The sequence below is a fragment of the Pyrus communis genome, chromosome 1 (genome assembly GCF_963583255.1).
Source record: "Pyrus communis chromosome 1, drPyrComm1.1, whole genome shotgun sequence".
NCBI classification, from domain to species: Eukaryota; Viridiplantae; Streptophyta; class Magnoliopsida; order Rosales; family Rosaceae; genus Pyrus; species Pyrus communis.
In genome coordinates, this window is record NC_084803.1 from 15538658 (window position 1) to 15550700 (window position 12043).

General features: G+C 37.0%; 2 protein-coding genes and 2 pseudogenes across 2 annotated transcripts; 1 reads left to right on the forward strand and 3 right to left on the reverse strand.

Annotated features, from left to right (window-relative positions):
* Positions 1-280: 280 nt before the first annotated feature.
* LOC137711268 (GDSL esterase/lipase EXL3-like) lies at positions 281-2713 on the reverse strand (annotated as a pseudogene).
* A 378-nt stretch (positions 2714-3091) lies between these two features.
* Positions 3092-5605, reverse strand: LOC137730899 (GDSL esterase/lipase EXL3-like). The gene is made up of 5 exons (XM_068469902.1): positions 5314-5605; positions 5092-5222; positions 4719-4952; positions 3936-4191; positions 3092-3285 (listed from the first exon to the last, which is right to left on the reverse strand). Exons 1-5 carry the CDS (start codon positions 5603-5605, stop codon positions 3092-3094), a joined length of 1107 nt encoding a protein of 368 aa, XP_068326003.1.
* Positions 5606-8144: 2539 nt separating this feature from the next.
* LOC137732537 (GDSL esterase/lipase EXL3-like) lies at positions 8145-10249 on the reverse strand. The gene is made up of 5 exons (XM_068471861.1): positions 9961-10249; positions 9740-9870; positions 9359-9592; positions 8607-8862; positions 8145-8338 (listed from the first exon to the last, which is right to left on the reverse strand). The coding sequence occupies exons 1-5, from the start codon at positions 10247-10249 to the stop codon at positions 8145-8147; spliced, it is 1104 nt and encodes a 367-aa protein (XP_068327962.1).
* A 180-nt stretch (positions 10250-10429) lies between these two features.
* LOC137711343 (uncharacterized) lies at positions 10430-11220 on the forward strand (annotated as a pseudogene).
* The last annotated feature ends 823 nt before the right edge of the window (positions 11221-12043 follow it).

A 12043-nucleotide genomic window follows, 5' to 3' on the forward strand; every position in this document is an offset into this window, starting at 1 on the left:
CAATTTTTACGTCACATTGGGTGAAAATTAGGATGAAAGTTCATGTCTATATTCAAAATATTAAATGTAAAAAATAGATTTATTCATACGCTTCAGGACATCTTTACATATGAAAAATAATTAGAAACCAGAAATAAAATATATAGTTGCTGCATGGCCTGCATGGAACACACAAGACACAAGTTTCTAACAAATCGAGGCTCAACTTCTGTAAGATAAATACACCAAATCTCTGACTTGGAAACTTATTGAATGCTCATACTTGAAAGAGAGAGAAGCGTCAGAAGAATTTACGACCTTGCACGTCGAAAAATAGAGGGTTGAGGATTGCATATATCTTCTCTGAAGGATGATAGCTGTCCCAGAATATGTATTTCAACGAATCGTTGCAGGTTCCTGCAGTGTGAGGATTACACGTGATGCTAACCTCAATATTTCCTGTTCCACAACATCCCCTATTCGCGACTTCAAATCCTGAATCCATATATAAATCATTGTACCAATATTGTGATTAATATGCATTGTGGCATTTAGGGTTTAAGTTGAGGCTACTACAATTAAGGATATAACTTGAAAAGAATGAAAGTGTTCCTCCATGATGCTGTGAATTTGGACTATTGATCTGCTTGATTCTTGTCAAAATATGCGCTCTCAGATTCATTGCTTGACAACATACGTATTTTTCTGGTAATGGAACTTATCGACAACTTACCATATTGAGCAGGGTTTAGGATGAGGTAAAGCAATGTGTAATAGATATCAAGGTAGACAAGCCTTGCTTCTGGAAGCTTCTTATTGAAGGCATCTATTTGGGCCGAAAGCTTCGAGTTGAAGAGGATTGCTGCTTGGTTTTGAGGCTTTGAGCACTCCCTATGTATGCCTCCCATCAGTGTTATCTATGATGGCACACACCCAATTGCCGGCAAACTTAGTACTCCAATTCTTCTTGCTCCCAGTCCATATAGTTCCTGCAGTCCCATTTCATTTTTAGTACGTTTAAAAGTAGCCTCTTCATACAATCCGAATTACTTGGACAGCAAGATTCAATAATATCAAATTCATTTTAGGTTACTCGGAACCAGATTCAAATTTTTTGATGATATCCACTTGTGAGCTCATATATGGAACATGGAGTACCGCCATATACGGCAGATTGACAATTGTTGTCGTTCTACGGTGGCTATTCTTAAGGAAGCGTTTTATTTTATTCAGGAGATTAAATTGCGGGGAAGAGATTTGAAGTTGTTCGACGTTTACCTGAAGGAAACTTGAAGCCGATTTAATCATGAGATGGGTATATGCTGGAATGTCATAGTGAGGTTTCCTCAGCGGTGTAGTAAAATAAGTATTTGCAATGTCATCAGTTCCTGTGCACACAATGTATATGCTTTTCGATAATATAATCGCAGTTCTCTCCTTCCCGACTGCGGCATTTATCCTTCTTATGTAATGTTTGAACAGGTCCAGTTGATCTGATAAAGATAGGACAGACTAAAGAATCAGAATTAGCAGAAAAGTTAGGATGTGTATAAAATGGTAAATAGTAAAAGACGGGAAGATATGTAGAGATACATATTTACCACTATTTGGGAAGAGAGAGGATCATATCCTGAACCACCTGAGGCAAAACTTACACCAGTACGTAGGTCTTGAAGACTCAGATTTGGATCCAGATAAGGTAGCAAAATCTTCTTCACTCCAGCTGATTCAGCCGAAAATTTGTAAAGAGTTGGGGCATGTTTGGAAGTGACTTTAGAATAGATAAAAGTGGTTTCGAATTAACCAAAATCGCTTATGACAACATTTTGGTAGAAATATATAGTGTTTAGGGGCAGCAAAAAGTTACAATTTACAGTGTTTCCAAATGTTTTTTCATGAAGTACATAGACTTTTATTCAAAACTTTGGCGTTCTTCTAATAAACAGGCCGTCTGTAAAAGCACTTATGAGCATAAATGCTTTCAAGATTAGTTTTTCTTAATGACCCCTTATTTTTTTTGGACTGTTTGGTTGAACCAGTGACAAAAAGTAAAAACTAGAACGATAATAGTAGCAACAGGAGTAGACTAGTAGTGTGATTGATGCAGATTAATTACCAATAATGCAGCTGCAGCTGCATTATGGAAGAGGACTAAAGCTATGACGATTGAAAGAAACTTGACCGATGAATTAGATGTCTGACGAAGTATTTGGAAGAGAGAAATCATTGTGTTAAGTGGATGTAGATACACTTGTTCAAGCAAGCTTAATCTCTAGGTTTTATACTAATTAAGCATCTCCATATAAGTAGAGGGCCACCTAAATTATTAGCTCTCAAAAGATGTATAATTTTTAGTAGTTAGATATGATTTAGTTTGATTTGATGTTTGTCTAATTTTTTCCACATTATGGGAGAGAGTTATGTATTAACTTGAGTCAAAAGTATTGCTGGATGCAACAGATGCAAAATTGTCTTTCTAAATTTGGGAATTGGTCACAAAATTAAGAAGAAAGATTGGCATTGATTGCAGTACTTTATCTGAAAGGTAACTGTCATCTAATTAAGTGCCACAGAATCGAAGGATACGGCGATGTTAACTCTTTTATCAACTGGGAGTTGGGGAATTCGAACTGAGACCTGTTCTTTACAGGAATGATGAAGAAGTGTCACCAGTAAAGCTGGTTGGTTTGCACTTTGCAGTCAAATTTGGAACCAAATTGTGCTCAGAAATCATTTGCTTTCGTATCTTCTATTTTCTAAGATATCTTTGACGTATGAAATCATATGATTGATAAACCGGTTTTCTGGTAATTAAATCAGAGGAAGATCAACTGATGTTGATAAACTGTACAAAGATATAACATCATAATTTTCGCTTGATACTCGATCAGTTTACCTAATTTCAGCAAATTTACTTTTATACTTTGTTTAAGATGAAGTATAATTTGATTAGTTAATTCCATGTCACATTGGGGACTAATTCAAAAGCGTGATAAAAGTTTTAAAAATTGCCAGACAACAAACAAATTGAGGCTCAAACTTCTGAAAGAGAAATACACCAAAACTGTCATGGAAATTTATTGATTGCTGATACTTGAAAGAGAGAGAGGCCTCAGAAGAATTTATGAACTTGCGAATCGAAAACCATAGGGGTTATTACTTCATATCCCTTCTCCGAAGGATGGTAACTGTCCCAGAATATGTAATTTGATGCATCGTTGCAGGTTCCCGGAGAGAAACGAGTACACAGAATGCTAACCTCAATATTTCCTGTTCCACAGCATCCTTGATCCATCTCTTCAAATCCTGAATTCACATATAAATCATTGTATATATCAACATTATGATTAATATGCATTGTGGCATTTGGTTTTCGAGACACTATGACGATGATATAACTTAAAAAAAAAAGTGAAAGTGTTCTCTTGTCAGACTCTGAATTTGCGCAAGTAATCTAGTTGATTCGTGTCAGGACATGAGGTCTTAGATTTATGCACTGGAGGAGCCAGGTTAAGGGCTGCCTGGGCTGTAGCCCAGGTAGCTTCTAGTAAAAAATAAAATTTTACATGTAATTTTGATTGATTTTCACCCACTATATATTTAGTCATTAATCCGAATTCTTTAGATTTAACTATATAAAATTATATAATACAGTTTACATACCATCTCTTTTTCTTACATCCTTTTTTTCATTGCTTCTTGTACATGTATAAGTTTGGATTTGTTTGAATTTTAACACGTATTTATTTAATATTTTTGGCTCACCTTGTGAATTTTTTTTAAGCTAGCTGATACAATGAAAAACACGGTATCAAGTTTTTTTATTTATAAAAATTAAAAATTTTAAGCTAGCCCATCCGGTAAAAAATTCCTAGCTCTGCCATTAGATTTATGGTCCAGCAACATAAATATTTAACTGGTAGCATACATGAAATTGTCCTGTTTCAGAAATTTACCATATTGAGTAGGGTTTCGGATGAGGGAAAGCAATGTGTTATAGACATCAAGGTAGACAAGCCTTGCTTCTGGAAGCCTCGTATTGAAGGTATCTATTTCGGACAAGAGCTTGGAGTTGAAGAGGCTTGCTGCTTGGTTGACAGTCTCTGAGCACCCTCTGTCTCTGCCTCCACGCAGTGTTCTCTGCGACGGCAAACATCCAATCGGCGGCAGACTCACTACTCCGATTCTTCTTGCTCCCAGTCCATATAGTTCCTACAGCCCCAATTTTTTTCCCACATTAATATAAAGAGCAAAGTACTACGACAGATGTCACACTTCAACCCTGATCCTCTTCATACAATTTCAATTACTTGGTCCCCAAGATTCAAGAAAGAAAGATTCATTTAGGTTACCTGTGGGAACCTCATTCCAGTAGTGATGATATGCATGTGTGAGCTCATCTATGGAAATTGGGACACCGACATATGCGGAAGATGCACAATTGTTGCTGTTCTATTGTGGCTAGTTCTGAAGAAAGTTGTATAATTTTGTTCGAGCGATATTCTAGCTTAATCTACACTACGGGAAGGGGGATTCAAACATGAAACAGAAGGGCGAGTAAACTGCTCTTACAAACTTGACTACGTCTAGCTAGGTCTGAAATTCTGATGGATCTTAAGTTTATATGTATCTCTGGATGCACGATATTGCAAATTTAGCAGTTTCTGGCTACAATAGCAGTAATGAAGGAGCACCAAACTTAGCGGGGACATTGGCGAATGCAATTGTTTGATGTTTACCTGAAAGAAACTTGAAGCTGATTCAACCATGAGATCGGTATATGCTGAAATGTCATACCGAGGTCTCCTCAGTGGTGTCGAAAAATAAGTATTCGCAATGTCATTGCTTCCTGTGCACACTATGTATATGCTTTTCGATACCATAGTTGCAGCGCTTTCCTTTCCGACTGCTGCAGTAATCTTGTTTATATAAGTTTTGAACATGTCTATTTGATCTGATAATGATAGGACAGACTGACAGAAACAGAATTAACAGAAAGTAAGGATGTGTATGAAATGGTAAACAGAAAACAAGACTGATAAGTATATCAGTGCCTGCGGTGAGGCGCGACCCACAATATATATATGTATGTATGTATATGTTTGTATTTACCACTATTTTGGGAGTGAGAGGATCATATCCTGAGCCACCTGAGGCAAAACTTACACCAGTAAGCAAGTCGTGAATCTTCAGATTTGGATCCAGATAAGCTGGCAATATCTTCTTTACTCCAACTGATTCAGCTGAAAAAAATTGTGAACGGTTACTCTTTTTTTACAGTTTGGTTGAGCCAGTAGTAAAAAGTAAAAAAACAATGACAGTACTTGGATTTACCTATCAAGTCTGAGGGGACTCTGCCATTGCTAAATCTTCCGGTAGGTCTTTGTCCTACAAAGTCCCTCCCATATGGTGGGAAATTACATTTGACTACAGTGCTAATATTGTTGTTGTTTCCAGAATCCACTACTGAATCTCCGAAAACAATCACTGCAGGAATCTTTTCATTGTTCGGTAGTTTTACAGCAGCCACATTGTGGTAGAAGAATAAAACTATAACGATCAGAAATTTTTTTTTTTGAGAAAATTCCGATGACGAGGGAAGAAGTTTTTGGGAGAGAAACTTCATTGTATTTTTAGTGGATGGAAAATTGAAAATACACACTGGAATGTGCATGTTCAAGTTTTCATAGGTGCTTTTAAATAATTGGCTCAAAAGTTGTCCTTTTTAAGTTTTAGTAGTTGTTAGATAGCGTTTGGTTTAATCAATGTAGTTCGAAATTTACCTAAGCCCTAAGGGGACATATTAATAAGGTGAGTTAGATAATAACTCCAGTCAATATAGTTGTTTCATCATCTGATGCAAGATGAAAAATTTCCTCTAGGTACTGCAATACCAACCAGGGAATTCGAAAGTGATATCCCGAGAAATATCACTAGAATAATAGCTAGTTAGTTCAATAATTCTTTGGTGTTGAGAAAGGCGTCTTCTGCAAAAAAAATATTCAAGGCTGCTGTGCCTACATAAATCAGAACAAGAAAAATGGTGTTGCTTGTTTTTCCTATTTCCCTTCAATTGTGCTAAGAAATCATCTAATTCACCTTGATAATGTTGCATCATGTATTTGATTTGGTAATTAGTGCTGTAGGGGATGTTATTAAATATATCAACTGCTTAATCACTTTTTAAAACAGTAAATATCCAACTGCATTTCTCCATCAGCGCTTAGTGTTGCACTGTTTTGCATCCATCTGTATGTTTTCAAAAGGTGCTAATTAATAATGTATCTTAGGTTGTTGAACAAAGTTCAATAATTATAGGGCAAGTGTGTGATTTGTTTACATATTCGAATCCCCCTTTTTGTTTAGGGGTTGATTCTGAAGCGCATAGTAGTTCTAAGCTGGATAATGAACGCAAAGATTGTGAAGACGTTATTTTTTTTTTTATCAAGGAGAGTTTTTATGCTATCCGTAGCAAGGGAACAGATTTAGGGGTTGAATCTGCCTGAATGTGATGATAAAGGTTGCGCCAAAAAGTGGCAGCAATTTGTAACAAATAGAAACTCAAACTTCTGAGAGAGAAATACACCAAAATTGGCTTGGAAATTTATTGATTGCTGATACTTGAAAGAAAGAGCGGCTTCAGAAGAATTTATGAACTTGCAAATCGAGAACCATAGGGGTGATAATTTCATATCCCTTCTCTGAAGGACGGTAGCTGTCCCAAAATATGTTTTTCAATCAGGTTCCCGGAGAGTAACGTGTACACAGAATACTAACCTCAGAGTTCCTGTCCCACAGCATCCTTGATTCGTCACTTCAAATCCTGAATTCATATATAAAATCATTGTCTCAACATTATGATTAATTCCGAGACTATGACGATTTCTAAAAATGTGAATTTAGACTATTGATCTTGTTGATTCATATTCAGAATGTTCAAGACTATGACGAAAGGCTGGCCTCCTTCATGTAGCATCTGAAATTAGCAGCCAGCCTTTCGTCCTCTAAAGAGAGAAGGAAACATGTAGCAACAAAGAAGCTTACCTCCTTCATGGATGATGGTGAGTATTCCTGATTGAAATTTTTTTTTTTGGCACTCTCCAAATTAGGCAATATTTTACCGAGAAAAATGGGGCCGAATAGAAAAGAATTAAGTCACATGATCACGTCTATCAAATAAACTAGAGACTCAAAAGGCCTGAACTCGAACCAAAGTTAGGGCAAATCAGGCAGATTTTGGCTCCAACACCTCTACATCTCGATTATTTCCTGTGGTTGTGGTGGTTCGTCGTGGAACATTAAGTCTTGACCCTAAAACGGGCAAAAGAGTTTCTAAGCTAGATCCTTAACGAATGATTATGAAGATGTTACTTATAAGCCAACCGAGGCAACACTTACACCGGTAAGTAGGTCTCGAACCTTCAGACTTGGATCCAGATAAGCTGGCAAAATCTTCTTCACTCCGACTGATTCAGGTAAAAATTCGTAAAGAATTAACCCCCTCCTCGTAAATTAGGATAGTTTTTAGCGCATTATAAAAAGTACGGAAAAACAACAGTAGTGTGAATGCATAAATGTCTCGCTACTCAGAAAAAGTACTTAAAAATTTGTTAGTGTTAGATCACCTATCAATTCTGACTGTGTGAGGGAACTCTGACATTGCTAAACCTTCCAGTAGGTCTTTTTCCTACAAAGTCCCTCCCATAAGTTGGGAAAGTGCATTTGACTACAGTGCCAATGTTGTTGCTTCCAGGATCAACTATTGAATGTCCGAAAACAATCACTGCCAGAATCTTTTCGTTGTTCAGCAGTTCTACAGCAGCAGCATTGCGGTAGAAGAACAAAACTATAACAACTGAAATAAATTTGAGAGACGATTTAGATGAAGGAAGAAGTTTTTGGGAGAGAGTACATTATGTAAATACACTGTATGTTCAAGTTTTGATGAGTCTGTTTAAGCATTTGCATAAGTGAGGGGTAGGGTAAGTTAAATATCAGCTTCAGTCAATAATTGTCACGTCAACTGAATGCAAAATCTCGATAAATTTCACTAGAATATTAACAAATTGACGCTCAAATTTCTGAAAGAAAATACACCAAAACTAAAAGGAAATTTATTGATTGCCGACACTTGAAAGAGAGAGAGAGAGAGAGAGAGAGATTCCTCAGAAGAATTTATGAACTTGCGAATCGAAAACCAGAGGGATTATTACTTCATATCCCTTCTCTGAAGGATGGTAGCTGTCCCAGAATATGTATTTTGATGAATCGTTGCAGGTTCCCGGAGAGTAACGAGTACACAGAATGCTAACCTCAATATTTCCTGTTCCACAACATCCTTGATCCATTACTTCAAATCCTGAAGCCACATATAAATCGTTGTATACATCAACATTATGATTAATATGCACTGTGGCATTTGGTTTTCGAGACTATATGATGATAATATAACTTTAAAAAGGTGAAAGTGTTCTCTTGTCAAACTCTGAATTTGCACTACTAATCTGGTCGATTCGTGCCAGAATATGCAGTCATAGATTTATGGTCTGACAGCATAAATGTTTACCTGGTAAGAGAACTTTACCGATAACTTACATATACGAAATTGACCTATTTCAAAAATTTACCAAATTGAGTAGGGTTTTGGATGAGGGAAAGCACTGTGTTATAGATATCAAGGTAGACAAGCCTTGCTTCTGGAAGCTTCGTATTGAAGGCATCTATTTCGGGCAAGAGCTTGGAGTTGAAGAGGTTTGCTGCTTGGTTGGTAGTCTCTGAGCACCCTCTTTCTCTGCCTCCACCCAGTGTTCTCTGCGACGGCAAACACCCGATTGGCGGCAGATTTACTACTCCGATTCTTCTTGCTCCCAGTTCATATAGTTCCTGCATTCCCATTTATAAAAAAAAGTAATAAGTAATATGTCACACTTCAACCCTATCTGGTACAACTCAGAGCATCCTCTTCATACAATCCCAATTACTTGTAACCCAAGATTGAATAATGAAAGATTCATTTAGGTTACTTGTGGGAACCTCATTCCAATAGTGATGATATTCATGTGTGAGCTCATCTATGGAAATTGGGATACCGACATTATGCGGCAGACGGACAATTGTTGCTCTTCTATGGTGGCTAGTTCTAATGAAAGCTGTGTTATTTTGTTCGAGCGATATTCTAGTCTTATCTAATTATGGGAAGCGGATTCAAACTAGGGTGCAGGAGGAGCAGACTGCTCTAACAAACTTGGCTATGTCTAGCTAGGTCTGAAATGTGGATGGATCTTAAGTGTATGGCTATAATAGTGGTAATGAATTGGCACCAAACCATTTATTTTTTTTTAGCGCTGACATTGGCGAATTGCAATTGATCGATGTTTACCTGAAAGAAACTTGAAGCTGATTCAACCATGAGATCGGTATATGCTGAAATGTCATACCGAGGTCTCCTCAGTGGTGTAAAATAATAGGTATGCGCAATGTCGTCGCTTCCTGTGCACACAATGTATATGCTTTTCGATACTATAGTTGCAGCGCCCTCCTTTCCGATTGCTACCGTAATCTTGCTTATATAATTTTTGAACATGTCTATTTGATCTGATAATGATAGGACAGACTAACATAAACAGATCAATAGAAATCAAGGATGTGTATGAAATGTAAACAAAAAGCAAGTCTGACCCTAAATATTATATATATATATATATATATATATAGACATACATACATCGATGTATATGTCTATGTATATGTTTGTATTTACCACTATTTTAGGAGTGAGAGGATCATATCCTGAGCCACCTGAGGCAAAACTTACACCAGTAAGTAAGTCGTGAATCTTCAGATTTGGATCCAGATAAGCTGGCAATATCTTCTTTACTCCAACCGATTCAGCTGAAAAAATTGTGAACGGTTAATCTTTTTTACAGTTTGGTTGAGCCAGTAGTAAAAAGTTAAAAAAACAATGACAGTACTTAGATTTACCTATCATGTCTGAGGGGACTCTGCCATTGCTAAACCTTCCAGTAGGTCTTTGTCCTACAAAGTCTCTCCCATATGGTGGGAAATTACATTTGACTATAGTGCTAATATTGTTGTTGTTTCCAGGATCCACTACTGAATCTCCGAAAACAATCACTGCCGGAACCTTTTCGTTGTTTGGTAGTTTTACAGCCGCAGCATTGTTGTAGAAGATTAAAACTATAATGACCGGAAAAATTTTGAGAGAAAATTTCGATGACGAGGGAAGAAGGTTTTGGGAGAGAAACTTCATTGTATTATAAGTGGATGAAAAATTGAAAATACACATATTCAAGTTTTCAGAGGTACTTTTTCAGTTTTAGTAGTTGTTAGATAGAGTTGACCGGTTCTTGATTCGACTGGTTTGTGACATTTCCTTGTTAATTCAAGGGAATGTGTTCACTGTATTCGCAGATGTGCTGCTAATTGTTGTGCTGGTTTGATACCAAATATTGCGGTACGGATCTACAACCCTGTGGCTGTCGTTGAATCTATAAACGATCTTCCGGTTCAAGATCCACTGTAGGAGGATTTCTCCTCTGCTGATTTGACTTGGACCAAGTTTGGCACCACCGAGACCCAGGATGATGCAGCCCGTATTCTTTCTTGTTGAAGGTATTGGTGTTCTTTTTGGTCCTGAAAATTATGGGCAACGAGGGGGTACTTTGCCTAGCAGAAAATATCGACTCAATACCCGCAACTGTGCAGCTAGACCTCAATCCATGCGGGGCTGTACGTGCAATTTTGTAGTGAAGCGTTTGTATGCACGTCCATCACTTGCACTGACTATATATCATGAGAGGCGCCATGTGAACAAATCTGGTTTTGTTTGCCACGGCCGACTTGACAGAGATGCGATTGGCCCTGGAGCCAATAAAATTCCATATATTTGTAATGAGATTCAACAGCAAACAATGTGCATGATCTACCTTGGCATTCCTGAATAAAATGTGCTAGGGAAACACATCGAAGGGATTCAGCGGTATTGTGGTTCGAATGCAAAGTAAATAGCCTTGCTTCCCAGTATGTCCATAAATTTGGGATGATTATTAAGCGGTCTATCCATGAATTGGATCTCGATGATCAAGCTAGCCCGCATGTGGGTTGAACGCTCCTTTCCTTCCGGGGATTCAAACAGAGTGGCAGCTGCAACAGATGATTCGTTTTGGCCACCGCAGTCTCATTGCAGGGGATTCAACATTTGGCAGAAGAGACTTAAGGTAACCAAATCATTAATGCTTTTTTGTACAAGCTTGCTAACCCTCAAGTGAGCTATAAGATTTCTTTCCTTATTTCTAGGTTTAGGACTTGTTTCCAAGAGCAAGAATAGTAATAAACGAAAAACTCTCGTAGGTAGTTATCATGTTACCATGTTGACATTTCTTTTCCATCACATATTCATCCAGATATAAGGTTCGTTTTGGAATATATGAGTTACTGAATCATGAAATGATTCGTGAATGTATACTCAGGGATTTTTGTTTATGGATTTAGAGAATGTGTATGGAAAGTAGATATTTATAAATGTGTTTGAAATTGCAGTACCCCTTGCAAATCATATACTGTGTCACCAAAAAAATTAATTTAGTACCAATTTATTATTTATACATATCAATTAAAGACTCAAAAATATCATTATTTTTTTAGTCCCATATTGACAAGGTTAGTAAATAAGAAAAAACATCTCACGATTTATACAAAAACACTTTAAAAGTTCAAATAGACAACAAAACTCATATCTATCTACTTGTAAATCCATAGTTTTTTTGTTTCCCTTCTCACAGTACAAAATAAATTAGTTTTTTCTTGTTTATAAATTATTAAGTTTGAAGTGTTTTTCTAAGTATAATTTTATCGATGTCTTACGTGTGAAAACAAATAATTTTCTTATATAAAGTGAGGGCACATTTTTTGGTGTCGCCTTGGGCCTTAAAAATCTCTAGACCGGCCTTGTCTTTGACTCAAGATGTGTCTAAATGGATGAAAGCTCTACTTGGTCGAGCTCGTAGTGTTGAGCCCGGATGGAAGATCAATGGTTTTTGAATTG

Excerpts from the sequence above, each read along its gene's own strand:
- LOC137730899 (XM_068469902.1), bottom strand. The coding sequence starts at position 5,605 with ATGAAGTTTCTCTCCCAAAAACTTCTTCCCTCGTCATCGGAATTTTCT. Across the intron at positions 4,192-4,718 it reads CAGCTTCAAGTTTCTTTCAG|GAACTATATGGACTGGGAGC; the intron begins GTAAACATCAAA and ends TTGGGGCTGTAG. Across the intron at positions 3,286-3,935 it reads CCGAAACCCTACTCAATATG|GATTTGAAGAGATGGATCAA; the intron begins GTAAATTTCTGA and ends ATGTGAATTCAG.
- LOC137732537 (XM_068471861.1), bottom strand. The coding sequence starts at position 10,249 with ATGAAGTTTCTCTCCCAAAACCTTCTTCCCTCGTCATCGAAATTTTCT. Across the intron at positions 9,871-9,960 it reads AGTCCCCTCAGACATGATAG|CTGAATCGGTTGGAGTAAAG; the intron begins GTAAATCTAAGT and ends CAATTTTTTCAG. Across the intron at positions 8,339-8,606 it reads CCAAAACCCTACTCAATTTG|GATTTGAAGTAATGGATCAA; the intron begins GTAAATTTTTGA and ends ATGTGGCTTCAG.